Source organism: Diadema setosum, chromosome 20, assembly GCF_964275005.1.
Source record: "Diadema setosum chromosome 20, eeDiaSeto1, whole genome shotgun sequence".
Taxonomy (NCBI): domain Eukaryota; kingdom Metazoa; phylum Echinodermata; class Echinoidea; order Diadematoida; family Diadematidae; genus Diadema; species Diadema setosum.
Genome location: NC_092704.1, coordinates 22,630,891 through 22,653,425, shown reverse-complemented (window position 1 = coordinate 22,653,425; position 22,535 = coordinate 22,630,891). Strand labels below are relative to the sequence as shown.

Sequence of the window (22,535 nt, the reverse complement as noted above, 5' to 3'; positions counted from 1 at the left end):
CAAGTTTCTGCCGTGACTTGACAGTAGCCAAAAACTTGTCTGTCCACTTGTTACATACCTTCACCAGTGTTTGTACCTTCATTGAATATAAAATTTAATAAAAAATACAGAAAGATGAGTCATCAAGGTTTATGGCCTCAGAAAGACATCATATACTAACAATGTCTGAAATCACTTTCCTTTGTGGATCATTCAAAAATATGTGTAAATTAATTTTTTCGTGTGTGGACAGACAACCTGTACAGTAAACGCATGTGTCTGTCCATGTTCGTACCTTCCTTGACAGATGATGGTGACATCTTTCTAATGATAGAATTAAACATGATCTGGATACTTTCATTTGATGTCATACACTATTTTTATTAGCAGATTAGAGAGCTCAGATGGTTTTAATAAGAAATTTTGGATGATTCCACATGTGAAGGTATGAACATGGACAGACGTCTGTCCATGTTTGTACCTTCAAGATCAGATTCCCCTCATGATTATTATCCTTCAGGTGATGTAATTTTACATGGTCAAAATAATTTCATTTCACGTAATAATTTTTTTTCATTAGCAGATCAGAGAATACAGATGTCTCTTGTTAGAAATTTTGAACCATTACACAAGTGAAGGTACGAACATGGACAGACGTCTGTCCATGTTTGTACCTTCAATGACACAAGCTCCCTGACCACATGGTTAACATTGTGTTGTAACTTTAAACAATTGTATTTCTATGAAGAGCATTTACTTTGAGTAATTCATACACAGTATAAAAAGTAACAAAAATTGTTTTGAAAGGCCCTGCTTTCCACATTGGCTTAACAGAGAATTTAAACTAAACATGTAAATAATGTTATGATTAATCAATGTTAACATTTCACAATATTTCATAAAATAATGTACATACCACAGAAATATTCAACTTTGCTTTCATTGTGCATGGTACCTGAAAATATTAATTACAGCTTCTTTCAAATTATGAATAAAATAAACTGCTGAAGGGGACCAATGTCTGTCCATGTTACATACCTTCACTTTTGTGAACATGATGATCCAAGGTCCAGTAGAAAGAAAAGGTGGTCCTAACTTATCTTTTCACATTTTGATTATGGCAGAACACATATTTCGCTACATGAAAATAATAAAATGGCATTTAATTAACAAAACTTAATATGCAACCTGAATGTCCCGCTTATGTGCCCCACTTATTGTGAGATTGCCCAGATAGACAGACAGAGAGAGAGAGAGAGAGAGAGAGAGAGATACATACATAGGTAGATATAGATCCAAGATAAATGTAGATAGGTAGATAGATACAGTAGGTACATGTAGATACTAAGGTAGATAGACAAATAGATAGATATAGACAGATATAATAAGGTAGACTACATGCTGTATACAGTTGCAGATAGACGTCATATATGGAGAGAGAGATATTACTGAATGAAACAAGAGTGGATAGGAATATATATTCACATATCATAGCAAGTCAAAACAACAAGAGAAGATTTCAAACGATCTGTATATCAGTAAATTGCAAAACTTAATAGTTGACAATGAATGTTGGCTCATCAATCGCTCCCTTCGTGCCCCCCTCTCACAGGAGACAGACAGTAGCCAGGATCGGGAGGAGTCGGCGCAGCCCTCCACCCCTCACAGCCCCGCCCTTCCTGCCTCCCCCGCCCCCACCATGAACACCTTGGTGACTGATGCAGCTGGTCAAGATGGTATGTGTTGTCTATGCTCAACAGGTCTGGTATTATGCACTTTTTGCTGCCCCATATCTCTTTCTCTTCATCTTGGGGACATTCGAAGGGCTTTCTCTGCAATGTTCTCTTCCAGCGATTTGTTTCACACTGCATCATAATGTGATAATAGTACTTCCACACAGACACACTAAGAAGGCAACATATGAATGATATAACTTAATGTACTTTTCAGATATATTGGCTTTTTTTTTTTGTTGTAACATTCAAATGCATGTTTATGCCTGGAATATGTTAATCAGGTCAGAAGGTGAACATTTTGTTGAAGTTGTATTGCTTCTTATGAGAGTTGTCAAATATACTTTTCAATTGTTTTTTTTCAATACAATTTCAGAAGGGTTTCATTCAACTTTCTTGAGTTGACAGAACTTCAATGCCTTTTCCACATTGTGTATTCCTTGCAAACTCATCTAAAATGTGTAAAAGTTGAAAAAATAGGGGTGAAAAATCTAAAACATGCTAGAAAATGATACAGCAAAAACACAATTTAAATAATGACTGTTACCAGCTTGTAGAGTCTTGTTATGCAACTGTAGCTCTCTACTGTTACAGCGCCTTGTGTGTAGAGTACCTTGTCAGGGTATTGTGCTGCTGTGTGATCCAATTATCACGACACCACCACTTCGTGGATTGTCATCAGTTATCTCAGTCACCGTGTTGGGTTACTTTGGTGGACACACACACACACACAAACACACACATGCACACCAAAACTTCTCGCTGTGACTGGGTTTTATCCGCTAGAACTCTGTGGATTTCAACTCAAGAGCATTGCAGTCAGTTCCAGGCAGTTTAAAAAATCTTCATCTACATCTTTATACTCTTACTCCAAGGTGGTGGTGGGTGCTTTTCATTCCTCAGCCTCTAGCAGGCCAGGATGACATGATCAAAGACATTGCCCAGCATGTCTATAGCCAATGATTTAACAACAGCAACAGCGACGACAGTTGATGATGATGTCGTATAAACATCAGCACAAGCAAAAACACATCTTTGAAATACATATTAGGATGTAATGTAGTCCCTCAGATGTCCTTTAAATTTCTGCCACCCTTCTTCAGCTCTTTGTCTGAAAATTCTTATCAACCCATCAAGGATGAACTGATTTTGATAACACACATTTCCCATAGACACCTGCCCAAGTGTACTTTGGACTAGTCTCCATTGGGTTAAATCTTTCATCAGACTCTCTCATTAATCTTTATTTGTTAATACATTGTAGCTTCCCATGTGGATTCCTACAAACTTGGGTCTGAAATGCGCTTTCTCAATGTCTGCTTGCTTTATTTATCTTCTCTTTACTCTCATTCATGTCGTTGTTTATTCTTTAACCCGTTGAGGACGAGTCCCGAGTATACTCGGGCAGGTGTCTATGGGAAATGCGTGTTGTAGCAAAATCAGTCCGTCCTCAACGGGTTAAATGCTTCATGAAGAATCATTCAACCATTATTCAAAACTTATTACTTTCATTGCAATCCATTTGATCATTCATACATCATAATATGCTCTTGCATAATATTCTTCTTTTTTTTTCACATTGTATTGCGTACTTCTTGCTCATTTGTTGTATAAGTTCATGATGACTTTGCTTTTCACACTTTTCCTGTATCTCAGCCTTTCCACCTTGCATGATTGTTTTCCTCTCCATGCATTTTTTCCCCCTGCTTCCATTCACCCCAATGTGCTTTCATGTGGACTCCTTTGTGAGTGTAGTTTTGGCTTCTGGCACTCCTCTCCCTCCATGCTCTGACTCTGGCACCCCTATCAATGTGAGTGGTGCAGACCCTCTGGCATTAGATGACCAATCAGAGATGAGCATTGAATCAGGTCTGTTCCACTTTGCTCAGTTGTGTGGATGGTGAAGAGCATGTTTCACCCTTCAGTTACTAAGAGTACTTGTTGCATATTTGTAGTGTCAATACTGATATTCAAAGTAGTGTACAAGAAATGTCTGTAAGTTATATTTTGGATCTTATATGTCTGGATCTCCAAAACAACATCATGGTAAAAACTCTGAACTTAACAATTTTGAGGAACTATGAGAACATGTTTTATCTTCAACAAAAAGATTGAATTTCAGCAGAATTTATAACAGTCATAGTGTTGTGATATCAGAACTTAATACACAGAATGAAAATTGTGGTTTACATACTGTACAGTCATGTAATTTGTTAATACACAATCTCATACGAATGTACATATTCGATGGATTCATGGTTTCGTTATAACCTCATAAGTGTGCACATGTTATATACGTTTAGGTGCAAGTTACCCATAAGTGGTTGTACCAAATTGTTACTGTCCAGCAAATTATGAAAATAATATCACATTTTTAAAAATTCTTTTTTAGAGAGATGCATCATGAAAATACAGTGTACATCAAGTATATGTTTTAGGGTACTTATGCAATGTATATCAAGTGTATTTTTATTAGCAAATTCAAATGTCAAAGGAAGGAATCATTTTCTGACATACAGATAGCCTCTCTTATGATTACACTATCTAATGACTGTGATTTGACAGGAGTTTAACTTTTAATAGTGTGATCAGAATAATTTGCCCTTTAACCACATGATGTGTTAACATTTTTTGAATGGATAATGTCACTCTGTATATTATGCGAGTTTGTGTGCCATTGTTCACACCCTGTCATCTAATTTAAAGAACATCGTATATGCTGGTGTGAGAACATTGTACGTCAGGACAACATTCTTATCGCTGGGTTTGTGTGTGATAATTTCTCATTGAAGAAAGAAAACATCCGAGCATATCATGCTCATTCATAAATCTACATTTACTATTTGGATCAGAAGGCGTCGAGATTACTATATGGTTTCATTTGGTCAAATCGCACTTACTAACCACCAGAAACAGATGATTTAATCATAATTATTTAAATTGATTGACATGGACATGCAGTGGAATCGCCTTGCTACTATCAAAAGCTGATAACTTATATGGTGAAAGCTTATGTGGTGGAATTCAACTTTAACTCTGCAAACTAACATGATATTAACTTTAAGAAATTGGATGATAAAATGTGTAGGTGTAAAAGTGGAAGTGCAGATTTTTTTAACAATTAATATGTGTTGAGTGAGACAGTTTGATGTTAATCTAAAGTACAGTTGTATGACAGATTTTGATGTGTAATTTAAGTGTTAAGTACAATGTAATGATACTGAATGAAACCATGAAGCTGTGTGTGTGTTCTTTTTTTAACGATTAGACATATCAATTATACATTGTGCTATTGCGTCAGAATGTTATTTTGAATGTATTTTTGCTTCCAGGATTAACGTCATATGCACAAAAGTCACCTGAAATGCCCTTTCCAATGCATCCTCTGTTTACAAACCTGCATGATATGGAACATTGTCCCTTCATTAGGACTATGTATGTGTAGATCTTATGTTGTACATCGATGTACAGGAAAATTGCCATTGTCCAGGAATGACCAATAGGAAGCAAGATAGTTTAAATCAAAACATAGATAATTCATGCAAATGTGAGTGCATTGTACAAAATGTACAGTATCATGTATGCACAGAAGGACTTGAAAGTTTGATTTGTCATGTTGCATGCATCAAAGGAAATCTTGATATGTGCTGCTTTTTCACCATCTTTGTTCTTGTTCTGTTGCCATTCATTGCATAATTTTTCCTTCATCTAGCTAATCATCCTCATAAATTCATATCAACACAGTTCAGATCCTTTGAAGCGCAGAAAAAAAATTTTTTTTTTGCCTGTATCTGCTTTTTCTTACTGTTTAACACACACTCAGTCTCTTTTAGATATGACCTTTTTTTGATTTTTTGGCATATAGTCGAAGCATGTCCATATTTCAATTGTGCAATACTGTTAATAGTAGAGTACAGAAAGTTTTTTTTTTTTTACCATTCATGCATGTACACGTACACATACTACCATTTGCTGTTTTATTAATTTTGTTTTCTGTCAAACTTGTAACTCTCCATTTCTTCTCCTCTTGTCATTCATTTGCTCTTTAATGCCCTTAAAAAAAAAAAAAAAATCCCCAAACCTACCTTCACCCACCCATGCAACCACCAATGTCGCTCTCCGCCGCTGGCCGACCAACTTTGCGGCTCGATTGCGTTTTAAACCAACACCCGACCTTTGTGACCCTGCAGCTGTGAGCTCCCTGGATGTCCCCATTGATCTGAAACCCGAACCGACCACCGACCAGCCTTCCATACCAGCAATAGTTACTGGTGAGAATCGCCTGACCCCTGAAAGCTACAGTGTGCCGGCTTAAGGAGAAAGAAAGCCATACTCGAGATAGGAATTTTCTGTTATAAAGTAAAGAACAAAAAGAATAAAAAAGAAAAATAGCAACCAAACAACTCCAGAAAGTTGGGTCTTTTTGAATTATTAGGATGTTTGGGTGAGGAGGAAGGGAGTGGAAATGTGGAATTGAGGGGAGGGGAGAGTGATAAAATCACTTTTCGTCTCTTGCCATTCAGCATTTTAACTCCAATTTTGAAGTCAAGATCTGTGACATCAGTCTTGCCTTTTCCTTAGCAGTATAATGACTTTGAATATACAGTGTGTTTTTACTCATTTTCTTTAAAGCTAATTTACAAATGCATTAGACAACCAACAGTTTTGACTACTTTTGTTTTACCTCAAAAGGGCACTCATAAAGAATCTTTAACCAAGGCAGTACCTGATATTCAAGCATATTTGGGTATTCCGAATTACACATGTACGGACATTGATTCATGAAAACACCAATTATTCATATTTCAGGATGGGTTAGCAAGTCAATATCTCTCAGTGTTATATTTGCTGTAGGTTTTTAGTGCCATGCTTTGTGTTTTACCAAAAGTCAAGCTACAGTTCAGCACAATAACAAACTCAGTACTAGTGTTGATTCCTCATAGTGGACTCTTTATTTGCAAGCTTTAACCCATTGAGGACCGACTGATTTTGCTACAACACACATTTCCCATAGACACTTGCCCGAGTATACTCGGGACTCGTCCTCAACGGGTTAAGAAAAAATATCCCAAGCAAGGGTCATTAGAAGCGTAAAGGAATGTGATTTTTTTTTTTTTTTAACACACCTATTGCCGCAGGTCACAAAAATGCTATCATTGTGGTTTACATACAATGTATATGTCCATGAGTGGTTTGTTTGCTTTTTTCCCATTCTTTTTAACCCCAATAAATGTTGCATGGCTTAATCCTAATACAAAGTAAATGCAAAGCAAGCATGTGGCCATCTGCAGTAGAGAAAAAAAAAATGCAAGGTGAGAATGAGGATGTAATGATAGGCTGGTATGTATTGTACAATTGATTCAAGTGGCCTTGGTGTGGAGACACTGGTCCAAAAATCTGCCACTGTGTGACTTTATGTCTTGGTGATAGAAATGCTAGAAAAATATGGTGTCTGCTAGCTCATGTCAATACATGTTTGAAAAGTGGAATATTTGAAATGTGAGAATGTTTGAATGAATCTTAGTGCCACATCGTTCTGATGTATGTTTACTGTGTGTCCATTTACTTGTACCATCAAATATCATAGCGGCCCCAAATGCAGGAGGCCAAAATTGATATAGTTAGATGATTGGAACAGTGAAAAATGAAAACAAATAAGAACCCTTGTTTGTGGAGAAAGGCTTCAATGGTTATGTGTAGACAACACTTCTTTCCTCCCAAGATTTTAACAAACAGCTAAAAGGCTTGTACACCGTACATGAAAAAAAAAAAAATGAATGTCCTTGTAATCATATAACTAAATGCATATCTGTACAGTCCCCCGATATTCTGTCTATCACCAACACCCACAAGGCATGGTTGAAAGCATGACAGCTATTCTTGTGTGTGGGACACGTCATTGTGACAGTGTCTACTCTCTTTATATTCACATTCATAATGTATTACACTGAAGTGTGCTCATCCCAATATTCTGTGAATGCATGTCTTTTAGGTGCCACGATTCCTACTCTACAAAGCTTGTCTGTCTTAAGTTCATGCTTCCACCTTAACACCTGAAATATCTCTTCATTGCATGCAAGTCTGTTTTCAAGCATGTTTTAATAAACAAACCCAATTTCAGTCACACTGTAGAATGTAATATTATCAAAGGAGAGTCATTCTTGTGGAATAATGCAAACGCAATACTACTGTAGCATATAAATGTCATATGCATACACAGGACTTGGCATTGGGGGTGGCCCTATGGCCCAGTGCCACTGAAAATTGATGTTGGGCCACCAAACTTTCAAACTACTTTTTGGTGGCCCAATTAGGCAGCTGAAACTTAGAATAGCTTTGCTATGTTTCCTTTTATTTAGTACCACTTCATTTTTTTTTTTGTCTCCAACATTTCAAATTCTATGATTTTAGTGTATACTTATAGGCCACTAGAGAAAGCTTTGCATAAACTGTATTTATACCATTTGATCTCACTTTACAATCACTACTGAACAGAAGGATGATTTTTTTTTTTTTTTTTTGGGGGGGGGGGCTTGGTTTTGAAGTATACAATGTAGCTCATCTCTAGTTAAAAAAAAGAAAAGAAAAAAAAGCACACATACAGTATAAAAACACTGTTAAACAAATTGTAACTATAGCTGGAAGTGGTTATGAGCAAAAATTTGTATTTTTATTTTTCAGTTTAATTGGTCCCATATTTTCCCTAAGCTATGATAACATTATCAAGCATACAATGTATATATTTATCATAGCTGAAAATGCTTTGAATACACACACATACATGTACTTAACACCAAAGTGTGCCTATTATACTTACAATTGCATAGTGCTAGTGTATATCACTTCCTATTAGCCCGCTTTGCATGGCAACATTTTGTCTCTACTGTAGATGCTGCAGAGCACAAGTGTTGTGTAAATTCAGGACCTTAGTCTCAAGGGTAGAGGCCTATATAAAGTTACTGATAATTCAATTCACTGACCTGTAAATGAATGCCCCCATGCCCATGAATTGTTTTGTTTTGTTTTTCATTTCAAATGTATGTCTTAATAGAAGCTTAAAAAATATTATCTGAGCACTAATCCATTGGAGGTCAACCAGAGATGAATTCAGGTTAAATTTTTCATGGACTAAGCATTGATCATTGAGCTCCCCTGGTCTTCATAGCAAAACAAGAGTTCCGTCTTCATCTGTATCTCTTTATAGCAGGAACTATTCTGTTTGTTGTATTAAATTGTAATTGATACCTCAATAGATGCTGGTAGTTATGTGTGTGTACTCAATTTTGAGTAGATACATATTCAATGTCTTATGTACACATACAAACGTATGTACCAACCAGACTACAGTATTTGCTACATGCATGTACTGCCTTTGTAAAGCATCAGTGTACATCTTTTTCATTGGTAGTGTGTATTTGTACTGTAAAGTTTGTATAAATTACATTGTAGCTTTAGGAGATATGACTAGATTTGATGTGACATAAACACCCTCCTTAGAGCATAGCACAAACACGCCAGAGAAACGTGACTGAAAGTGGATCAAACTCGGCACACTGATATTTGCTTATGCTTGTTGGTTGGTCACAGATGTTTTAAGGAGTTAATTCATGTGGCTGTTTATGATGAAATTTCTTTAGATGACAGATTATTGATTGGAGAAGGGACCAATGTACATTTTCAGCAGGGAATGGTAAGATAAGGCACTCTACGAAATACACACACACAAACAAAAAAAGAAATCTCTTGTGTGTAGTTGTTCTGTGTTAGATATCTTACATACCAGCTATATAAAGTAATATATAGGAACCTTGGATTGGGGGGGGGGGGGGAATAAAAGATTTCAATAAGAATCTTTGGTTCAAACATGTCATGTGCTATATATGAAAAGGTCAGCACTGGGTAGATCTTTCCTACTGACAGATTTCACTGAATAAGTAACAGGATCTCACATTAGAAAGTTTAATCAGTCTTTTAAACACGGGACAAAAAGGAATTCAGTTGAATCACATACAGTGTAGTCCATGAAGTCATCATCTCATGTATTCATACAATATAACTGGTATCACAAGTGGACACTTTTTAATAATGTAAGGTATTCTTCTCTAGTATACAGAGTAGTTGAACACTTCCAACTTTTTAGGGGAAAATGATGCATTTTGGGAGTGGGAGTTCATATCTAAGGCTGATTTTTTTTTTTTTTTTGAATCTTTTCCCCCTGGGGTCATGTTGACATTGCATAGATCTTGCTCCCTCACCGGAGCCGAGCACATCGCCAAAATTCCTCCAGCCCGTGCCCCCGCCCCCGCGGACCAAGACCCTGGCCCCGACCCCACCCTCCCAGCCGGCCATCCAGCCGGTGCTGAAGAAGGAAGGGGAGGAGAGCAAGACGAGGCTGGGGCCCAAGCGGGGCGTGACCTTCAAGCCCGGCCTCATCCACGACGACGGGCAGGCGGAGAACGAGGACGTCTTCAAGGGGCCGCTGATCACCAATGAACAGGTGGGTGATGAGTTCGACAGCATTGGTGGCAGCAGCATCATTGAATTGAATTGAATTTAATTTGTTGAATTGATTTGAATTGAATTGAATGCAGCCGCAGCAAACCCCTTTCTGTGTTTCCTCTCATTCCTAGGGTGACGAGGCCTCGTATCTCAATCATCATACAAGTATCAAATACATTTAAAAAATCTTGTGATTCAATTTTGAGTGCCGATATGAAAAATACAGATTTGAGTTTTAAAATGGTACACTTACCAAATGTAATCCCAAATAATGCTTTGTACTTGATGTCAACATGGACTTTATTTTTAAGGAAAATGTTGTGAAAATAAAAAATGTTTTTCAGTCTCCTGAAAGTGCATGATTGTTGAGATTTGAGGTCCTACCACCTAGGGATGATATGCCAGTCTCTGGCTTGATTCACCTAACCCATCAAGTGTTAGGTGTAATTTTTTGGTTGCAGAAATTTTCATTCTGCCATCATCAAATTGGCAATTCTGGATTTCAGCGCATTAATGTGCGTGCATCTTGCATTGTACATTAGGAAAAAAAATTGCTGGAACTAATTAGATTTATTCAATCTGCAAAAAGAGAGAAATGTTCAAAGGTTGCCAATTAAGAGAGAAACAAACAACATTATTTGGGGTTCTTAATTCAAGAATCAGTAATAAATTAGGATGGCATTCAGGGTTCTTCTGAAAATTCTGCAACTAAATCAAACTACTAATTGTAAATGAACTCTGAAGGGCTCAAATGAAAGGAGACCTTATGAAACACCAACAATAGGTAATACAAAAAAAAAGAGAAAAAGAAAAGAAAGACAGTACAACACCAAAACAAGAAAATGCAGCCTTTTAGGCTTGGGGGTTAACAATGAGCACATATTCCCTGCAGCTATCATGATTGAAAGGGGATTAAATGTGAGACTGTTAATCCCTATTCAAACCCAAAATGACCTTCAAGCCAGACAGTACATGTAAGTGAATATAACTTAATACATTTGTGTCGGCTTTTTGTCAACTTTTTTTCGGGAATGAACTCAGAGCTTATGAATGCTTAGTGGATTGACACGTAACTGATATGCCCATGTAATACATACAGTAGGTAATCAATCATGATGCATGTTAACTGCACGTGTACCTTCTTGTTCAGTTCTGTTGGTATTATAATTGTTCCAAGTACTCATTTAAAGCTGTTTTTTCATCTATTTTGCTGTCAAACTCCTATTTGTATTCTCTGAATCCATTGGGGCGCATCATTTAATGCTTGGTAAGCCAACCTTCAGATGAAACTTGGGCAAGCATGAGGGTCATTGAAGATAATTTGTTGAAATATTCATGCATGGAATTTGCATACAAAGAAAGGAAACTACATGTACATACTGTAAAGCAAGATTTTTTTTTGCAGCGTTAAATTTTCGTGAATTGGAGCCGACAATCTTTTTTGCAGCATGAAATTTTCCCGAATTGCCATTGGCATTCAATGCATATAGTGCAGAAGAACTTTTGCAGCATTTTAATTTTGTGAATCTAGTCTTTCATGAAATTCACAAAGTTAAAGTGCAAGCAAACATTTCTGGTTTTACAGTATTAGTTGCATTGTTGTCAATTTGACCATAATGAAAAAGAAAAGGAAATTGAAAAAAAAGTTAGACAACATGCAGTTACCAAGCATGACTTATGTTCAAACATTCTTATGAAAGATAAGAGAAATGATCAATGCTAGTTAATGACAGAACTACAGTCTGTACAGTTGTAGAACTAGACAGTCTCAAACAGTCTCAAACAAGACATTATAGACAGTCTCATCAAGTCATTTTGTCTTTTTACCAGAAGTTGCTCCTATAATCCTTCTCCGTCAATCATAACGAAGGACAAAGAATTTGGATTGCTTCACTCAGACGTGAAATACAGACAAGGTCTATCATGAAATGTACCTGTCTGACTCATTGCCCTTGAAGGGCAGAACATGACAGCATACTAATGTAGTTCATTCTGAATGCTTTGTGTAATCAAATTTCCCCCTTTTTATATAATCTAAAACTTGTAGGCCTTTCTTAATAGCTTAGAATTTGACCCAGGAGAGTAAATGAAAAAAAAACAAAAAAAACAACAACAACAAAGAACTGTGTTAAATCAGACAGAATTCTGCCAGAGCAGATGGATTCTCTAATAAGTCTTGTCTTTGTTTGATTTGACCTCAATATAAACTTGCTACACACAAACTGTAGTCTCAATGCACCTATGCTTATTGATTCAAAATGGCAGAGTCACATTCTTCATAAAGACCAAAAGGTTTCCATTTTGAACGACATTCCTTGACTTTGAAATTCAGATAAGAGGTACAGTAATTTAGATAATGCTTAACTTTTTTTTTTTCCTTTAAACCAATATCACATTTCTCAATTTTTAGGCTGCCTACATGTACGTGTATATTATATTTTTGCAATTTCCTTCAGTGTGAATATGTGCAACTTTACCAGGGCGTTATGGTGATGGTTGACATGAGTTTTTAGAAAGTTCAGTTCAATATGTGTACTTGTTTGTGTTGCCCTATATTTCTTGTAAGGATGTCATTGGGAAGAAAATGATTTCTTGCATAAGTTAGAGTTGTTTTTTTTTTTCTTATTCAGAACAAATTCTGTTCACAAAAAGTCTTGACTATAAGCCAGTTGAAGCTGTATTCATCTTTTGATGAAGATTCTAACCACTCGTCATGAGTGAAGATTTGTACGTGCGTTCACCTTGAACACTCCATTCTGAGGGCTTTAAAGTGGCAGTGAATGCCAGTGTCCCGTAATTTGTGGGGCCTTCACCGCTCAGATTGTGTGAAGTGCAGTGCCATTGTAATCATTGCAGATCAGTGGCTGACTGACAAAAAGAGAAAGATGAAGTAGAAAAAAGGGGGAAAAACACACAAAAAAGGGACCTGCTTCTGAGAATCAACACTCACCTGGAACATCATGAAAGAATTTGAGATTGATGGACAATAAACATTTGATTGTTGACATGGATTGTGCTGCCTTCTCGGATACTTCAGTCTCTTTCTAGTGTACACAGCATTTAACAAATATGTAGTGTATTCAGAAGTCAAACTTGTGCAACTTGCACCAGTTTTACTATGCATAAAGGTTCAGGCAGTTGACCCATATGTGATCATATTTTTAGTTCAAATGCAGTCCATAGTATGCTTTGTGTTGACTTTTTTTTTTCTGCTTTGCATTTTAGGACAAACCTTTTCATTATGTAGTCTGTTTGTTTGGATTTACAGTGTATTCTGAATCATTTAAAAGTCACTGATTATCAGTGAAGAGTACCGAGCAACTATGTCTAAAACAACACTTTTATCACCTTAAGTTGTATATTCGTATAGGCATAGCCAATGAACATGCTCTGTGATGTCAAAGTATCAGGTGTAGGCCGTAGCCATTCAAGACATTTTTCCCCCTCCAAATCATTGCTACTTTTGTACTTGACAACAATCAAACAGAGTTATTTATGATTTACAATTGTACTATTGGTTGTCATGGCAAAAACCAAATTTAGCATTTTGCATGGCATTTTCTGCAATGCTAGGCCTACAGACAAGAGAGTAAATTTTAATAATGTGATATACATTTGTATCCTTATTAGACTATTAGCTCAAGTTCGCTCACAATATGTGCTATACTGGCATGTACAAGGTAGTTGTATGTTGTACATAGTGCTGTGTACAGTGGCCTTCTTTTTTTCTTTTTTCTTTTTTCTTTTTGTGGATTTGCATGCCATGAACAACCAACAAATATTTTTGTCCTTTTATATTCCATCAAATATTCAATAGATACCCTGATCTCTACAGATCAATGCCCAATAATTAGTTTCTGTGCTTGGCCACTCAGATTGAAAGAATGTCAGGAGGACAACAGGCTTCAAATACTGTATTGCTTGCCCTTGTCAGCCGCTCAAGGCAAAAAAATACTGCAGACAGCTTTCTTTCAATACAGAAATGCAATTTTTACCAGGAATGAACCCACGTTGTCCTTTTTTCATTTAAAAAAAAAATGTCAGATTGTTAAGCTGATTTAAACCTGTGAAACTGTGAATGTCTTTTTAAAATCTATGTAAACTGATTACTTTGTGTTGTTTGATGGTGTTACCGCAAACCTCTCTCCCTCAGGATCATTTTATTGTAATTTTGATCTTATCAAACCATCACAATGGCAGCTTCATGTTTGGTACAACCATTCTATGCAACAAATAAATACAATCATTTCATTTCAATTCATTTTCTTTTAATCATTCAACAGTGTACACATTGTTCTGCTTTTTCACAGTGTGTTCTATGTGGAATGCACTATTTTGCAACCATTCAGTCAGGCACCACCTGCACCAAAACACATGGCTGAATACTTATGATTGTGAACAAGCTCCGTGACAGGATGTCTGCTCATGAATCCTCAACTATACCGACATATGTTTTTCATTTTTGGGTAGTATAATGGATGATGCACTTTACAGTCTATGCTTTTCCTGCTCAATGTTCCAAAAGATAACCTGTAAAATGCATTTCTTTTTCCAGAGGTTTTATTTTGACTTATTTTGAAGTGTAAATACAAAGTGTAGAAAACAATGGAGCAAAATAAAATGAAATGAAATGATGTCATAGATTACTTAAGAAGTCTTATATTGATGTCGCCCTCTTGTGTCCTTATTCTGTACATGCTTCTTGCAGTTGATGGACCCAGGAGAAGACTTGTGTGCAATCACCTTTGCCAAGTACATCCCCATCGGTGGCAAGGAAGGAGGTAGGGTGTATGGCCAGGGAGCAAATGTGAAGTCACAGCCATTGCTAGAAAATGAATTGATTGCCATACTGGGATGCAAGAGCAATTCTAATACAGACAAGAAAATGCAAATAATTAAAATAAAACAAAAGTCAAGAATCACGGACTAAGGTGAATTCGTCAATCCTTAACCTGTTGAGGACGAGTCCTGAGTATACTCAGGCAGGTGTCTATTATGGGAAATGCCTGTTATAGCAAAATCAGCCCGTCCTCAATGGGTTAAAGGTGGGGGGGGGGGGGAAAGAAGGGATAAATCTGGATGTGTGATGGTTATTTACATGTAGCAGTCATGCTATAGAACCATGCTTCTCACCTGGTGGACCACAAAGCTCTCTCAGGAGGACCGCGACGTTAGTCAAAAATTGAATAAAAAAGATTTGTATTCAATCTAGCTGGGCCTCGAAGATATTCATAAAAGCCAAAGTGGGCCTTGGGTGAAAATAAAGGTTGAGAATTAGCATGACTACAGAGGCATTGACTAATAAGAGTGCAGTACAGTTTGATATACAGAACTGTTGGAATACTCTAGTTCATTTACTATTGAATTATTAACATAACAGTAGTTGTAACTTACCATTATGACTGCGGTGTTATCGTGTAAAGGGCACAGTGGTACTTTAAGCTGCACTGCAATATATTTTCAGCTTTAGAAATATGCTCAAAGGGAATATACTTTATTCTGAATGATTGTTTACCCAGTATTGAATAAACAGAGATTATGTGTCATTCTTCAACATCAACAAAATAATAATAATAATGATAATGTTGAAGGTATTTTTGATGATACACATGTTTTACTATTATGTAATGTCCATTTATTTCTAATCTTTGACCTCTGTGCAGGCTATGTAGAGTACAGTGAGACCAAACTTCAGCATGGTCTGGAGAGCTGCCTAGCTTTGTTCAACAGTACAGCACAGCAGAAAATGGAGCTAGTCTTCTTTACAGACTCCATCCGACACATAACGAGACTCACCAGAGTGCTGGTAATTTCTGTAGAATAAGGGCCCCCATCTCTTAGAACCTGCGGTTGCAATCAGTTTCATATGTCTTAAAACTTGCAATTGATTTTGATTTGCAATTAGATTGCAAATATCCATCTTTATATAAAGGTGAAATGCAAATTGAAATCAGACAGTTCAGATTGTATTTAGCTTTATAACACTGACATGAAAGTATGCCTGACTTTGGTATCTTTGAATGACGAATCGTAGTACCCGGTGACCTCAAAGTTGCTTTCATGGTGTAAAAAGTCATGTCTTCTCTATTTAATGGTACCATATTCATAATTCTAATATCAGGTGGTGACTGATTAATGACTGTAGTTCCATGGCAGCCTAAAATTTGCAAGTGATTTATCATGATGTCTTGTGATTGATTTGGGGTCAGTCACAGCTTTCGACAGATTTGTGATCAATTCTGTTTGAAAAGTATATTATAGCAATTGATATCAATCACAACATTTTCATAAGATGCAATTGAAATCAGTCACAAAGTTGAAATTGATTGAGGGACCTCAGATTGATCCAAATCAATTGCAACTCTTTATATAGACGGGGCCCATACTCGTATGCCATTTTAGAAACCCATTGCCTAGGGATGTAAAAGATGTTTATTTGGTGTATCAAGAAGCACATCAATGATGCTGGAATACAGTGAATTAGTGAAAGCAATATTGAGGGTAATACATATACACTGTAAGATATTAACAGATTGTTGCAATTAATGTCAAATACATGTAGATGGGTATCAAACCCTTAAAGCGGTAGTGGTAATGAAGCATTTTTCTCCAGGGAAAGTAGGTATGAGGGTGCTCATTTAGGTTCCAAATTAAGATATTTGGGATTTGCAATGTCCTCCCTGTTTGTAATCCTGTGTCATATCAACACATTCAAAAGAATTGCTTCATGTGTACATTGTGCAAGAGAGGAAAGTAATGTACACTGTTTGTATGTGTATAGTGATTTAACTGCCCAACATAATTGACTGGCACAATATTTCAAAAGAATTGATGGATTAATGTTATGATTGGAAAAAGTTAAATCTCAATAATTTTCTCATCTAAGCCATACAAGTGCATTTGTTATGTACCGTCTCTTTCACATGACAGAGATTGGAAAGCAATTTTGTTTTCCCATCATTTTATCTGTGATATCAGTTTGACATACTCATCAATGTTTTCTTTTCTATCGCGTCTACTGCAGGCGTCAGAGAATGCCAATGCCCTTCTCATCGGGGTGACCAATGGTACCGGTCGCTCCTCCCTGACACGCCTGGCCTCCCACATGGCCCGCTGCAAGCTCTACTCCCCGCAGCTGACCCGCGACCCCGAGGAGAACCGGCGCCGGCTGCGCTACCAGATCAAGCGGGCCAGCAAGACGGCGGGACTCCTCGGCCGGCCGGCCGTGCTGCTGGTGAACGAGAAGATAGGGGAGAATTGCATGCAGGATGTGTGCTGCGTCATTCAAGAAGGTAGGCAGCGACATGTTGAAGCAACTTTTAGAAGGAATGAGGAATGAAACCCAAATGTACATGTATGTGTGGATTGAGTGCATGCAGCAATATTAGTAGAACACAACAGTGAAAGCTTGAGGAAAATCGTACAATCCTTTTGAAAGTTATGAATTTCTAAGTTTTGGTACAGCCATAGTTGGATGAGAAGACTGCTACTGATTGTGACATCACATAAATGTACATGTCTGTCTATCTATCTATCTACTATCAATCAATCAATCAATCAATCAATCAAGCAATCAATCAATCAATCAATCAACCAATCAATCAATCAATCAATCTTTATCTATCTATCTATCTATCTATCTATCTATCTATCTATCTATCTATCTATCTATCTATCTATCTATCTATCTATCTATCTATCTATCTACCTATTCATAGGTTTGTGCCCAGATCTTTATGAAGCAGATGAGCTGGAGTCCATCGCTTCACAGATGCTGTCTGGAGCCAAGTTAACACCAGGTCAGCGTAATCCTCGTCTGGAGATGGCACAGGAGCGGTTTCTCAGGACCATCTGCAAGAACCTACACGTTGTTGTCTGTGTAGACTGTGAAAGTGAGTGCCAACATTATTCCCAAGAAATTTTGGTATGCCTCCACCCAAAAGGATGCTAGAGGCAATATTTCTAGATTGTCAGTTTGTCTTTGTGTTCCATAAACTCATTTAAGTGTTGTGAAAAAAAAGAAGAAATGTTGAGTTATGGACTTATTATGCCTGGTCAAGGCTTCTTGTATGAGACATAACTGTACACTGTAAATAACTGTAGATGCACTAATTTGATTTCTTTTTTTCTCTCTCTCTTTTTTTTTGTGCAAAATCCCTAAAGGTAATAAAATTACAGTAATCAAAGGCAATTGTATTTCATTAAAAAAAAAAAAGATTGCCATTTTGCAGCAATTCATGCCGTTGGCAATGTCCATACACTTGTATCTGGTCAGGACAGAAATGAATATAAAATGTTAAAGTTGCTTGAAGGGAGGAAAGGTCAAGGTCAAAGGTAAGAAAACTTACATGTACACTGTAGTTACAGTGTCATTTTATGCACTAAGATTATGCTAATAAGGTCCAAGAGTAGTGGTCATTGGTGTAATGGATAGAGATGAATTGAAACACATTTCCTTTGTGTAGAGAGAGTTAAAGGTCAATCTTTTAGTCAATGGTCAAGTTCATTGTACTTTATCAAAATGTAAATGAAGGGCCGTGTACTTACTGTGGATGGCAGATATGATTGCAAGAGAAGCAAAAGCATCCAAGTCAACTGTTAAAGAGTCATATTGCTCTTATATAATGTTATGTTTCCAAACTCAGTGGTCAAGAATTAGCTATATTTACTTAAAAAACAACAACAACAACAACAACAACAACAAAATTATGTGATACACATCTGATCATAGTACAGACATAGCCAGGCATGTACACTGTACAATGTATGTTGTCTTTCCATCATTAGATGAGAGTCTTGCCAGCCTGATGGAGCGGCTGCGGAAGTACCCGGCCGTGCTGAACGGCAGCTACTGTGTGGACAGCTATGTGCCTTGGAGCCAGGAGGCCCTGGCTCGGGTGGCCCAGCACTGGCTGAAGGTGCCCACCAGGGATGCTTATACACTCAAGGTATGATGTCTGTAAAGAGCCCAAAGAAAAAAAAAATGGTAAACTGGCAGAGTTGAGAAAAAGAGAATGAGAAGGTACATGTACCATCATGTATTGGTTTATTTTGATTACTATTTACCAGTAAAAATGTCAAGCAAGTCATGCACCTTTCATCTCAAACTCTGTCAGGTTGTAACATTTTACTGCTTTCACAGCTTCTCTAATTGGTGCAGAAATAGGAATTTTGAGAACATTTTCATTCTCAAAGCTGTGAAAACAAGCAGAAACTGAAAAGATAAGTCTTGGTGGTGGTTGCATTGAGACAGTAGAGGGTTCAAACCCAGCTGTGATACTTGTGACCCTCAGCAAGACACTGCGTCAGCGATTCCCTCTCTACTCTTGCGTATAGAATAGTGAATCTGGTAGCATGATATGTTACTCCACTGTGGTACTTCGTGTAGTATTTAATACCGCGTATGTGTGCACAATAAGATGATGGCCAGGCTAAGAAAGAATTCTCCACAGGTTGTTGGGTCAGTGCACTCTAGATGCTGGCTGTCTTCTAATGAAGAGGATAATGATACATATATTTTACAAATTGTAAAGTGACTTGAGGACCAAGATGTAGCTGAAGGCCCAACGTACGACAAATGACTCGTGTCATCGTTATTACCATTAATTATCTCCTCCATCTTCCAGCGGATACGTCTTCCATGGCCGTCCCAGTTCCAGGACCCACAGGTCAACGCACTCTGCCAGGCCATGGCCTACGTCCATACCACGGCAGGGGCCACCACTGACCGGCTCTACGTGAAACCGCTGCGATTCTTCACCCCGCACACCTACCTGGATTTCATTGACCTCTTCAAGAACCTGACCTACAAGATCACCAAGGAGGAGAAGGTGGGTTGGGGGGGGGGGGGTCCTCAGTTTTTCTCTTCTACATCACAGAAATGTATTTCTGTATTGAAAATGAATACCATTTTGTCTTACATTGAAAATACAAGAAGAGTCTGCAATTTGCATTATTAGAAAAATTATGGTTTGAGAGCTACACTGTATTACCTTGTTTGAATTACATTGTATCACCAAATGGGTTCTGTAGATTTTAAAGTGCACGTACATGTACAAATAGTGTGCTAATAAGACTGGTGTATTTCTGTATGAGAATATCACTAATAATTTGTGTTCACCCTTAGTTAGTGAAATGTGTCTACCAGGCCCTTTTCCAAGCATTGTCTCAAAGTCCAATACAGGTGCATAGGAATGGTACACGCGTACATTATTGTATTTCGTATTCAGAACACGTACAGCGCAGAGTCCTAATTGGTAATTCGAAAGTGAAAAAAAAAGTACTTAACAATATTTGTTTCAAAATACACAAAGCATGACTTTGTAGTCTGTAAATAATGCTCTCACAATGCATTTTCAGCTGAGTTGTAATGTACTCCAAAGTACATATGTACAAGTCATTGATAGACTGCTATATTATAAAGTTTATGTCTTTGTCGTAATGTCCTCCAAAATAATAGGTATGCAGTTTTCGTAGTACGGGATTAGTTGGATATATGCATCAATCAGTATCATTTCTTATCGTTTATTTCCAAATTTTTTCCTGAAGTTAACCCTCTTCTTTTTATCCTTATACAATTGTTGTATGTGCATCATATGTGCGTGTTTGTATTTTCACACTGTACTTGTATCTTGTTTGTCTGTTCAGGCAAAGGTCAGCAAATACGAGCAGGCCTTGGAGAAGGTGAATGAGGCGTTCTCAAGCGTGGACAGCTACCAGGCTGAGATCAGTGCACTCACCCCAGAGTATCGGCTGGCCCAACAGAGGACCCAGGAGATCCTCCAGGAGGTGGAGGAGTGCGAGCAGATCTTTGCCGACGTAAGTAGGGTTTTTTTTTAACTCATCCCCACCACAACGAAAATTCGGACCAAGGTCTAGATCACCTGACCATGTCGCATGGATATGTCTGCCTGATGGAACTGATGGGAAAAATTGCGTTGAAGGACAAGTTTCCAGGTCATTTGTTTCAATGGTTGACCAAACCTTTTTGTGTCTCAACCATGACTGAAGCACAGACTGATTTTGTTAATTTCTGAGTAATGTTCATTTTGTGATTGATATTTTGCCTAGAAGAGTTCACTTTCCTCTTGATAAACCATGTTTGGCTAATATCTCTGCTGTGAAATAGGTGCAGCTTGAGCGTGGGATATCTGCCATATGTATTTTCTACATCAAACATTTTTTTTTCCCCCAGCACAATCTGTAGAAGGGCTTTTTTTGTTGACATATCTGTAAAGAGTAGAAGTAGTAGTTGTGAAATTCACATGGGTACCCTCCAAGAAATATGTTCACCTGTCAGCTCATAGCTGTACAGCTTCATTTTGATACATGATCAAAACCCTGGTTTCATGCAGTTTGAAACTGGCAGCGTTTTTCGTTAAAGTGTATTTGCAAGATCCCCCGTGAAGACAATCACGTTTAGCATCCATAGAAATGTTGATATGCACCTCACCAGTGGTGAAGTGGTATGTCTCATGCATAATTTTGTTTGCCTGATCTCACGCCAGGCAAGGAGCAACTGCGCCGAGGACGAAAAGGACATAGTTCAGCTCCAGGAGCCGCTGAATGAGCTGAAGAAAGAGGCACAAGCTGAACTGGACAAGGTTGGAGAAGATTCAATTTTATCCGACTGATTTCTATTTTATAGTCAGTGACAGTAATGTCGATAACGATATGATAATGATTCAAATAAAAGTAGTAGTAGAATTAGTAGTAGTGGTAGTAGTAGTAGTTATAGTAGTAGTAGTAGTACTAGTAGTAGTAGTAGTAGTAGTAGTAGTAGTAGTAGTAGTAGTAGTAGTAGTAGTAGTAGTAGTAGTAGTAGTAGTAGTAGTAGTAGTAGTAGTAGTAGTAGTGTAGTTGTACATGTAGTAGTAGTAGTAGTACAATGTAGTAGTATTAACCCTAACTTACCTGGGGGGGGGGGGGGCATAATGGCCCCCCCCCCCTCGACGAATTCCGCAACCATTCTGCCGCGCAAGATTTTTTGACTGCGCCACTCGCTGACTTTTTACTTTCAAGTCTCGCTCAACTTTTGAGACCAAATTTGTTGCGCCCGGGCATACCGTTCCGAAGCCACGCCCCTTCAAAAAATTTTCGTCAACCCCAAAATTGCTCAAAAACATGATTTTGTGTACAGAGTCAATACAAATTGTGTTTTTTCAATTAATTCATATAAAGATTCATATTTTTAATTTTAATGGCTAAAATAAATTCATTTTAGTATAATTATGCTTCTAAAGATGTGTATGACAAATTCTGCTGGAAAAAACAACAAAAACAAAAGTTCGAAAAAACAAAGAAATCCATGAAAAAATGATAAAA

The 22,535-nt window shown here is 37.4% G+C and overlaps 1 protein-coding gene across 1 annotated transcript in view; it reads left to right on the top strand.

The window, feature by feature from the left end:
* LOC140243667 (dynein heavy chain domain-containing protein 1-like) overlaps window positions 1-22,535 on the top strand; it is a 133,263-nt gene that overhangs the window by 91,698 nt on the left and 19,030 nt on the right. Inside the window, exons 59-70 of the mRNA XM_072323331.1 lie at window positions 1,592-1,721; window positions 3,468-3,581; window positions 5,903-5,983; window positions 9,953-10,209; window positions 14,920-14,992; window positions 15,875-16,017; window positions 17,236-17,503; window positions 17,930-18,103; window positions 18,999-19,159; window positions 19,838-20,041; window positions 20,859-21,029; window positions 21,719-21,814. Of these exons, the coding sequence (XP_072179432.1) occupies window positions 1,592-1,721; window positions 3,468-3,581; window positions 5,903-5,983; window positions 9,953-10,209; window positions 14,920-14,992; window positions 15,875-16,017; window positions 17,236-17,503; window positions 17,930-18,103; window positions 18,999-19,159; window positions 19,838-20,041; window positions 20,859-21,029; window positions 21,719-21,814 (1,872 nt within the window). The remainder of the gene's footprint in view (window positions 1-1,591; window positions 1,722-3,467; window positions 3,582-5,902; window positions 5,984-9,952; window positions 10,210-14,919; window positions 14,993-15,874; window positions 16,018-17,235; window positions 17,504-17,929; window positions 18,104-18,998; window positions 19,160-19,837; window positions 20,042-20,858; window positions 21,030-21,718; window positions 21,815-22,535) is intronic.